At 45.3% G+C, this 10,622-nt stretch overlaps 1 protein-coding gene across 1 annotated transcript in view; it reads right to left on the reverse strand.

Moving 5' to 3' along the window:
• The window catches only part of grik1a (glutamate receptor, ionotropic, kainate 1a), a 191,966-nt gene extending 189,045 nt beyond the window's left edge, over positions 1 to 2,921 (reverse strand). Inside the window, exon 1 of the mRNA XM_060909259.1 lies at positions 2,862 to 2,921. Coding sequence (XP_060765242.1) covers positions 2,862 to 2,904 — 43 coding nt within the window. The 5' untranslated portion in view covers positions 2,905 to 2,921. The remainder of the gene's footprint in view (positions 1 to 2,861) is intronic.
• Positions 2,922 to 10,622: the final 7,701 nt, after the last annotated feature.

A 10,622-nucleotide genomic window follows, 5' to 3' on the forward strand; every position in this document is an offset into this window, starting at 1 on the left:
TCTGATATTCTGTCCGTGCCTCAATTAACCTCCTGCCTGTTTCCTTCATTACGACTTTGCCTACTGTTTCGGACTGTTTGCCTGTTGTGTGCGTTTCACGCACTTTATGCTCATATCGCACTGTGTATTATTTAACATATCTGCACTTACGTCCGCCTCTCCCGCATATACTCTGACAAACTGGGTTTTCGTGCCCAAACCACAGGAAGTCCATACAAGGTTATAGAAACCCTAATGAGGCTTAGGTGACAATCTAGTTTAAAAAAAAAAAGTTATAAAAATTACAGTGGGCGCTTTTCTAATATTCTTATGCGGCTATTGAAAAAATGTATGGTCTGACAAAGGGGGGGGTCATGGGCACCCCAGGACCCCCCCCAGCTACGCCCCTGATTAGTGATAACTGTAGACTTTTCAGTGGACTACAACCTTTTTAAGGGAATGCGATGTAGTCAACCATTTATCTCCCCTCCCCCAAATCTGTCACTCTGAGTTACATGTTGGTCCTGGGATCGAGATGCTAACCTCTTCTGCTCCTCGGACCTGCCTGATTCATCCTGGTGCGCTGTGTCTGGTTGGAGTCTCATCACATTGCTCCTGTAGAGGGCAGCTCCATGTGGACAGTTGGGAGTCGCGCCTGGAGGACGCTCTGGACTCTTGCAGTGGTGCTTTTGGGGCTGGGGACTGCAGTTGACTTGCTGACTTGGGGACTGCGGTTGTCGTCAACGGTTTTGCGCTCTGGTTTCCGTCAGTGGGGGGTTTATAGCATCAATGAAGCTGACTTTATGTTAGGACTGTTAATGTTAGTCATGTTGTCTGTTGTTGCCCGGATGGGGATGGGTTCCCTTTTGAGTCTGGTTCCTCTCGAGGTTTCTTCCTCATATCGTCCGAGGGAGTTTTTCCTTGCCACCGTCGCCACAGGCGTGCTCATTGGAGATAGATTAGGGATAAAATTAGCTCATATTTTAAGCCATTCAAATTCTGTAAAGCTGCTTTGCAACAACGTTTATTGTTAAAAGCGCTATAAACTTGACTTGACTTGCTTTATCATGTCCCAGATCAAGCCGCCATTTTTCCACAAATTTGCAGAATTTTTGCCAAATTCTGAATATTCACATCAAAGATTTAGTTTTATCTGTATTATTTCTTTCATCGGGGCGGCACGGTGGTGTAGTGGTTAGCGCTGTCGCCTCACAGCAAAAAGGTCCGGGTTCGAGCCCAGCGGCTGGCGAGGGCCTTTCTGTGCGGAGTTTGCATGTTGTCCGCGTGGGTTTCCTCCGGGTTTCCCCCACAGTCTAAAGACATGCAGGTTAGGTTAACTGGTGACTCTAAATTGACCGTGGGTGTGAATGGTTGTCTGTGTCTAATGGCCCTTTTCCACTACCCTTTTTCAGCTCGCTTCAGCTCACTTCAGCCCGACACGGCTCGCGTTTCGACTACCAAAAAACAGCACGACTCAGCTCGCTTCAGCCCTGCTTAGCACCCAAAACTCGCACCGTTTTGGAGTGGGGCTGAAGCGAGCCAAAGCGAGCCGAGTGAGGCTGGGGGCGTGAGCAGACACTCCCCTGTGCACTGATTGGTGAGGAGGAGTGTCCTCACATGCCCACACACGCCCCGCGAGCACGCTGGGATCTGTAAACACCGTAAACCCGGAAGAAGAAGAATTACGAATTACGAGAATTTCTGAAGCCTTATGCGCCTCGCCTCATCTATACGCTCTTGCCAGTATCTGTTGGCGTTGTCGGTGACAACAAGCCACAGAACCAAGACCAGCAACACTAACGACTCCATGTCCATGTTTATTGTTTACTATTCGGGTCGTGAGACTACCGCTTAAAAGCTCACTGATGTCACTGTTTGCGCTGCTTAACGACATCACGTGACGTCCACCCACTTTCGCTAACTCCACCCAATGTGTCCACCCACTTCCAGCCAGCACGGTTCAGCGCGGTTGTAGTCGAAATGCAACTCCAACAGCCCCGCTCAGCTCGACTCAGCACGGCACGGCTCAGCCCAACTCAGCCGCGTTTGTAGTGGAAAAGCGGCATATGTGTCAGCCCTGTGATGATCTGGCAACTTGTCCAGGGTGTACCCCGCCTTTCGCCCGTAGTCAGCTGGGATAGGCTCCAGCTTGCCTGCGACCCTGTAGAAGGATAAAGCGGCTAGAGATGATGAGATGAGAATGAGATGAATATTCACATCAAAGATTTAGTTTTATCTGTATTATTTCTTTCATCGGGGCGGCACGGTGGTGTAGTGGTTAGCGCTGTCGCCTCACAGCAAAAAGGTCCGGGTTCGAGCCCCATGGCCGGCGAGGGCCTTTCTGTGTGGAGTTTGCATGTTCTCCCCGTGTCCGCGTGGGTTTCCTCCGGGTGCTCCGGTTTCCCCCACAGTCCAAAGACATGCAGGTTAGGTTAACTGGTGACTCTAAATTGACCGTAGGTGTGAATGTGAGTGTGAATGGTTGTCTGTGTCTGTGTCAGCCCTGTGATGACCTGGCGACTTGTCCAGGGTGTACCCCGCCTTTCGCCCGTAGTCAGCTGGGATAGGCTTCAGCTTGCCTGCGACCCTGTAGAACAAGATAAAGCGGCTAGAGATAATGAGATGAGATGAGATAAACAAACAAACAAACAAACAAACAAACAAACAAATCCACTCCTTTTCTCACAACATATAAATGAACTTTCTGAGCAGAAACTGAGGCTGAAAGAAAAGACGCTTTTCAGAGACCTGCTAAGATATTTCAGTTAACATTAAGCGTGGAATGAAACAAACAAACAAACAAACAAACAAACAAAAAACGACTGAACAAAGAACACCTGCCGATATCTGAAGACAAAAACAAAGGCTGTCATGAAACCTACCGATTCGGAGGACCTGGTGCTCACTGACACACAACTTGGACATGATGAGGAAGAGCGACAGCAGCAGCCTGCCTGCTTTCTCCATGGCTCTGGGATCCAAACTGGGGGGAAACTTCATCCCCAGTAAAGACTCAACACACTGTCGGGTCAAAACCACTCGCGTCCGCTTCCCCGCTCTTCCTCCTGCTTTCTTATACCTCAGTAATGCCCTCTTTTCCGACTCAAACATTAAAAAACAAACAAACAACAGTATTTGTTTGCTGAGCTTCATTCCTCTGAAATCTCAACTGCCGGATTCTCCAGAACAACATCTGGATGAGCGCGTGAGCCAGAGTGTTGCGTTAGCGCGCGTGCGCGCTCTGTGTTGAAGCGCGTGCATCGAGCGTTCAAATAATAAAGTGGGTCCATGAACTGGTACAGTACGGTACGGTACGGTACAGTACGGTATCAGCAATTCTTCTTTCTTTCTTTCTAAACACAGTACGAGTCAAAAGTTTAGACACACCTTTTAATTCCATTGTTTTTCTTTATTTTTATTCATTAAAAGACACTCCATGTCTTAAAGAAATGATGGACTGTCACTTCTCTTTACATAGTAGAGCTAGTTACTGTAGGGGAGACTTGGGACAGTTTGTTTTGTATTCCATCCATCCATCCATCCATCCATCCATTATCTGTAGCCGCTTTATCCTGTTCTACAGGGTCGCAGGCAAGCTGGAGCCTATCCCAGCTGACTATGGGCGAGAGATGGGGTACACCCTGGACAAGTCACTAGGTTATCGCAGGGCGGACATATAGAGACAAACAACCATTCACACTCACATTCACAACTATGGTCAATTTAGAGCCACTAATTAGCCTGACCTGCATGTCTTTGGACTGTAGGGGAAACCGGAGGAAACCCATGCAGACACGGGGAGAACATGCAAGCTCCATACAGAAAGGCCCCCGTTGGCAACTAGGCTCGAACCCAGAGCCTTCTTGCTGTGAGGTGATGGTGCTAACGACTACACCACCATGCCACCCAACCTTGAGGCAGATGGACTAAAAAAGACCACATCAGGTCTCACTCCTTTCAGCGAGCAAGCTAAGGCTACAGTGGACACATCCATCCATCCATCCATCCATCCATCCATCCATCTATTCAATATCTGTAGATGCTTTATCCTGTTCTACAGGGTCGCAGGCAAGCTGGAGCCTATCCCAGCTGACTATGGGTGAGAGATGGGGTACACCCTGGACAAGTCACTAGGTTATCGCAGGGCGGACATATAGAGACAAACAGCCATTCACACTCACATTCACACCTACGGTCAATTTAGAGCCACTAATTAGCCTAACCTGCATATCTTTGGACTGTAGGGGAAACCAGAGGAAACCCATGCAGACACAGGGAGAACATGCAAGCTCCATACAGAAAGGTCCCTGTTGGCAACTAGGCTCGAACCCAGAGCCTTCTTGCTGTGGGGTGACGGTGCTAACCACTACACCACCATGCCACCCAACCTTGAGACAGATGGACTAAAAAAGACCACATCAGGTCCCACTCCTTTCAGCGAGCAAGCTAAGGCTACAGTGGACACATCCATCCATCCATCCATCCATCTATTCAATATCTGTAGATGCTTTATCCTGTTCTACAGGGTCGCAGGCAAGCTGGAGCCTATCCCAGCTGACTATAGGTGAGAGATGGGGTACACCCTGGACAAGTCACTAGGTTATCGCAGGGCGGACATATAGAGACAAACAGCCATTCACGCTCACATTCACACCTACGGTCAATTTAGAGCCACCAATTAGACTAACCTGTATGTCTTTGGACTGTAGGGGAAACCGGAGGAAACCCATGCAGACACGGGGAGAACATGCAAGCTCCATACAGAAAGGCCCCCGTTGGCAACTAGGCTTGAACCCAGAGCCTTCTTGCTGTGAGGTGACGGTGCTAACCACTACACCACCATGCCACCCAACCTTGAGGCAGATGGACTAAAAAAGACCACATCAGGTCTCACTCCTTTTAGCGAGCAAGCTAAAGCTACAGTGGACACATCCATCCACCCATCCATTCATTATCTCTAGCTGCTTTATCCTGTTCTACAGGGTCGCAGGCAAGCTGGAGCCTATCCCAGCTGACTACGGGCGAGAGATGGGGTACACCCTGGACAAGTCACTAGGTTATCGCAGGGCTGACACATAGAGACAAACAACCATTCACACTCACATTCACACCTACGGTCAATTTAGAGCCACCAATTAGACTAACCTGTATGTCTTTGGACTGTAGGGGAAACCGGAGGAAACCAATGCAGACACGGGGAGAACATGCAAGCTCCATACAGAAAGGCCCCCGTTGGCAACTAGGCTCGAACCCAGAACCTTCTTGCTGTGAGGTGACAGTGCTACCACTACATCACCATGCCACCCAACCTTGAGGCAGATGGACTAAAAAAAGACCACATCAGGTCTCACTCCTTTTAGCGAGCAAGCTAAGGCTACAGTGGGCACATCCATCCATTATCTGTAGTCGCTTTATCCTGTTCTACAGGGTCGCAGGCAAGCTGGAGCCTATCCCAGCTGACTATGGGCGAGCGGCGGGGTACACCCTGGACAAGTCACTAGGTTATCGTAGGGCTGACACAGGGACAAACAACCATTCACACTCACATTCACACCTACAGTCAATTTAGAGCCATCAATTAGCCTAACCTGCATGTCTTTGGACTGTAGGGGAAACCGGAGCGCCCAGAGGAAACCCATGCAGGCACAGGGAGAACATGCAAACTCCGCACAGAAAGGCCCTCGCTGGCCGCGAACCTAGGACCTTCTTTCTGTGAGGCGACAGTGCTAACCACTACACTAGTTTGTATTCCCATAAATTAATTTTAGCCAATCAGGTTTTAGATTCCATCAGAAGTTAGATGTTGCCCCTTAGAGTAACCTACTTCCTTTGGAGCCATGAAGCTGGACACTGCAGTAAGGTTTGTTCAGTTAAATAGTTTTATCAACCAAAACTTGTATTTTCTACTTCACACTCCATCTCCATTATGGTGTAATGTATGCTGGTGAATTCGGGATTTGTTAGGAATTAAAGTATGTAGCCTAGAGTTACCATATATACTAGAGCAGTGGCTACAATTATCGACACCTTAACGATCTTTTGGCTGTTGCAAAAGTAGAAAAGACTAAATATGTAAAGTGTGCATGAATAATTACTCAAACTTCCACTGGAAAAAAAATGAGTTGAATCCCGATTACTTAGTGTATCGGATCACATGACAACATTCCAAAATTAGATACCTTTGTCCACAGTTATCGACATCATTCCACAATTATTAACATCCAGATGATTATTTTTTAAAAAAATAATAATCAGTATGTGATATTAAGTTAACAAAACAATTTTTGTTTAACATTTGTTTTACAGAGACTTATATTTAGTACAAAATATCTTTTATATAAATATATCGATGTCGGTGTTTACGTAAATGAGGAAGTAATTCTAATGTTTGTAAACAAATGAACTGATAATGTTTAACCTGTGTCAGAAAATCTTTTTGTTCCACTTTCTAAGTATTTTCATAGATCACATTTTGTTAATCATTCATTGTTGTTTGTATTAATTTCTAGTTTTGTAGTTTACCAATAAATGTCAACAGGCAATTGACATTGTAACCACATGAAAATCCAGGTCAAAGGTCGCATGTAATTCCTCGAAGCAAAATATAAAATGTCGACTGATATTGTAATATGTAGTAGATATTTACAACAAACTGCAAAAAAAAAAAAAATCTGAATGGAATAGAAAAATCTGAATATTTCAAGCATGCAATTTTTTATATGCTAGGAATTTAATTCTGGTCCAATTCTATTTATTGCAATCAGATTCCGAATACTCTATAAACATTCCATTCTGTTATGAATCAGAAAAAAATTATTATAAAATCACAGCACTTTTATTTTTTTAAGTACTTCATCTACTTGAACAATGTTACACAAAGATCGATCCATAACAGTTGTAAATGTCACTTAATTCCACAGGGTGTCGATAATGGTGGACACCGGTGAAAGTGGTCACTATTATCGACACCTCACGTGACTTCTCAAACGCGCGTTTAGATACAAAATGGCGACTGTCAAATAAAAGAGTAAGAAACAAAGTAGGTTTCGACAAGGAGATCATGAAATATGGGTGAATCTGATAAGTAAAAGCATGTCCATGATCTTTCCACCATGAATAACTTTATTTAAACATGATAAGTTGATCAGCGGCGGCACGGTGGTGTAGTGGTTAGCGCTGTCGCCTCACAGCAAGAAGGTCCTGGGTTCGAGCCCCGGGGCCGGCAAGGGCCTTTCTGTGTGGAGTTTGCATGTTCTCCCCGTGTCCGCGTGGGTTTCCTCCGGGTGCTCCGGTTTCCCCCACAGTCCAAAGACATGCAGGTTAGGTTAACTGGTGACTCTAAATTGACCGTAGGTGTGAATGTGAGTGTGAATGGTTGTCTGTGTCTATGTGTCAGCCCTGTGATGACCTGGCGACTTGTCCAGGGTGTACCCCGCCTTTCACCCGTAGTCAGCTGGGATAGGCTCCAGCTTGCCTGCGACCCTGTAGAACAGGATAAAGCGGCTAGAGATAATGAGATGAGATGAGGAAAAAGCCTTCTTTGTTAGCATGTAAGGATCTAATCCCATTGAGTGGGTTCTATATCCACTTCTTTTGAGTGTACTTCTTGGTTTTAATAACTTGCTTGTTTTCTGTACACAAACATGGCAATAAGTTCTTGTGTTAATGGACCAGACTCCACTTTTGGATCATTAATCCCTTTTGACTGAGAATGCCCTGCATGCATGGTTTGGCTTCTGGCACATCCATACAGTTTTAAATACAACACCTACAATTAAAAACATTGTTTTGATTGCATCTATTTAATTCCTGGACTCCCATCTGTAACAGGGAGTGAGGTTGCGTCCCATTAATACACTTTACAATACATTATTAGATTCTAATAAAATAGATGAGCCAAAATAATTGGAGATCTTTTTTAATGAGCCCCGACTCGTTACAAGTATGAATAGGTGGGCCTTAATGTAGAAAAGGTTGAGAACCCCTGATGTAAACAATCTAATAATACGGTAGTTTTGATGAAAAATGTGTTCCGAGAGTGGAAATTTCATCCTGCAATGTTTGAGAAGGCCTGGTTTAAATAAATGCTGAGACTTTTTTGGGCCAGATTGTGAAAATACAGCATGAGCTGGGGTACAACTGTAAAATTAGTAGGCTATTGATAGCTTACATTTTCACATATTGACCAAAAAAAAAAAAAAAGGCGAGACAGGGAAAAGAAAGTCAATTTCAGAGACTGGCATTAAATTTGATATTGACGTGTGTATACTACTATTTACTAGTTGTTGTTGTTGTGATATCAGTGCTGCTGTTAATAGAGTAACAGCATTAATTAACAGCTCTTAATATAAATACAAAACAGAGGTCATGTGTAATTATATTGAATAAGGAATGCTAGCCTTTTTTGGTCATTCATCTGGTGAACACTAAATAGAGCTAGAAGAAGAAGAAACCTTTATTTGTCACATGCACACTTCAAGCACAGTGAAATTCATCCTCTGCATTTAACCCATCTGAAGCAGTGAACACACGCACACACACCCAGAGCAGTGGGCAGCCACACTCGAGCACCCAGGGTTCGGTACCTTGTTCAAGGGCACCTCAGCCGAAGGCTGCCCCACGTTAACCTAACTGCACGTCTTTGGGGGGAAACCGGAGCACCCGGAGGAAACCCACGCAAACACGGGAAGAACATGCAAGCTCCACACAGAAAGGCCCTCACCGGTCACTGGGTTTGAACCCGGAACCTTCTTGCTGTGAGGCGACCGTGCTAACCACCATGCCGCCCCTTTTTTTCTCTAATCAGCTGAATGACTGATAGATATTTGTTTGACTTGTTCTTGAAATTGGTATAGGCGCTCCTGATTGCTACTTGTTTTGCTAAAGTTAAATCCTTGAGATATCTTCACTCGCATATTCTGCTCTCTGCTTAATGAAGGTTATGTTGACCAGTAATGTCTTTCTTTTTTGCATAAGACTATGATCCTGACAGATGATCTAATGGTACATAATGTCTCTCTTCTTTCATCCAGTAGCATAATCAGTGATGTAATGCTTCATCACCCATTTACATTATACATAGATAACTTAGCTTCGTCAATTAAATCATCATCATCGTTCAATCACAAAGCTACAACACACTCTTTAACGTGAATATAAACTCATGTTTGTCCTACAATAAACTGAGAAACATCTCTGAGCAGCCGTGTGTGTGTCAGTGACTGTTTGCTTCATCCCGGATATCCATGAGGCAGAATCTCTTAGGTGGTAGAGGTCAGCATTCCTCGATCATACTTTGTAAATTCAACCTCCTTTGGTACACACAGATCAAAACCTAACAATGACAAATCATTATCTCCTCTCATCTCATTATCTCTAGCCGCTTTATCCTGTTCTACAGGGTCGCAGGCAAGCTGGAGCCTATCCCAGCTGACTACAGGCGAAAGGCGGGGTACACCCTGGACAAGTCGCCAGGTCATCACAGGGCTGACACATAGACACAGACAACCATTCACACTCACATTCACACCTACGCTCAATTTAGAGTCACCAGTTAACCTAACCTGCATGTCTTTGGACTGTGGGGGAAACCGGAGCACCCAGAGGAAACCCACGCGGACACGGGGAGAACATGCAAACTCCGCACAGAAAGGCCCTCGCCGGCCGCTGGGCTCGAACCCGGACCTTTTTGCTGTGAGGCGACAGCGCTAACCACTACAACACCGTGCCGCCACAAATGATTATTCATTCATTCATTCATTCATTCATTATCTCTAGCCGCTTTATCCTTCTACAGGGTCGCAGGCAAGCTGGAGCCTATCCCAGCTGACTACGGGCGAGAGGCGGGGTACACCCTGGACAAGTCGCCAGGTCATCACAGGGCTGACACATAGACACAGACAACCATTCACGCTCACATTCACACCTACGGTCAATTTAGAGTCACCAGTTAACCTAACCTGCATGTCTTTGGACTGTGGGGGAAACCGGAGCACCCGGAGGAAACCCACGTGGACACGGGGAGAACATGCAAACTCTGCACAGAAAGGCCCTCGCCGGCCGCTGGGCTCGAACCCGGATCTTTTTGCTGTGAGGCGACAGCGCTAACCACTACAACACCGTGCCGCCACAAATGATTATATTATATTAAACAGCTCTTTTAATTCTATCTAGCTTGGGTCCTCATTTTTGATCTTTTGGACTGAAATTTTTGGGTGGACTGAATTTACAGTGAAAGCTAAGCACTAGGCTAACTAGCAGATATCAAGATGAACTAATAGACCTCTCTTTACTGTGAGGTGGAGACTGGCGCCATCTAGTGAATATTTATGGACATGTATTTTTCAAGCACAGTTCAGTGTCACCCATTTTTACAAATATACAAGGTGCTTCAAAAAAAAAAAAAAAAAGAAAAAAGATATTATCTGAGATGTAAATATCCCAGAAACTACATAGTCTAGGCAAATGAAACTGAACAGGCTTAATGTTTAGCGGTATAAGATTTATTCCTCAACATTTGAATGAGAACTTCAAAAGGTATGTGGATTCCATGAACGATTTCACAAATTGTCAATATGCGTGCTGCCTGAGACACAGACGCACGCAGACAGCCTTCCTCTTTGAACCTTTTGTACCATGTCCAA

This window comes from Neoarius graeffei, chromosome 25, assembly GCF_027579695.1.
Source record: "Neoarius graeffei isolate fNeoGra1 chromosome 25, fNeoGra1.pri, whole genome shotgun sequence".
Taxonomy (NCBI): Eukaryota; Metazoa; Chordata; class Actinopteri; order Siluriformes; family Ariidae; genus Neoarius; species Neoarius graeffei.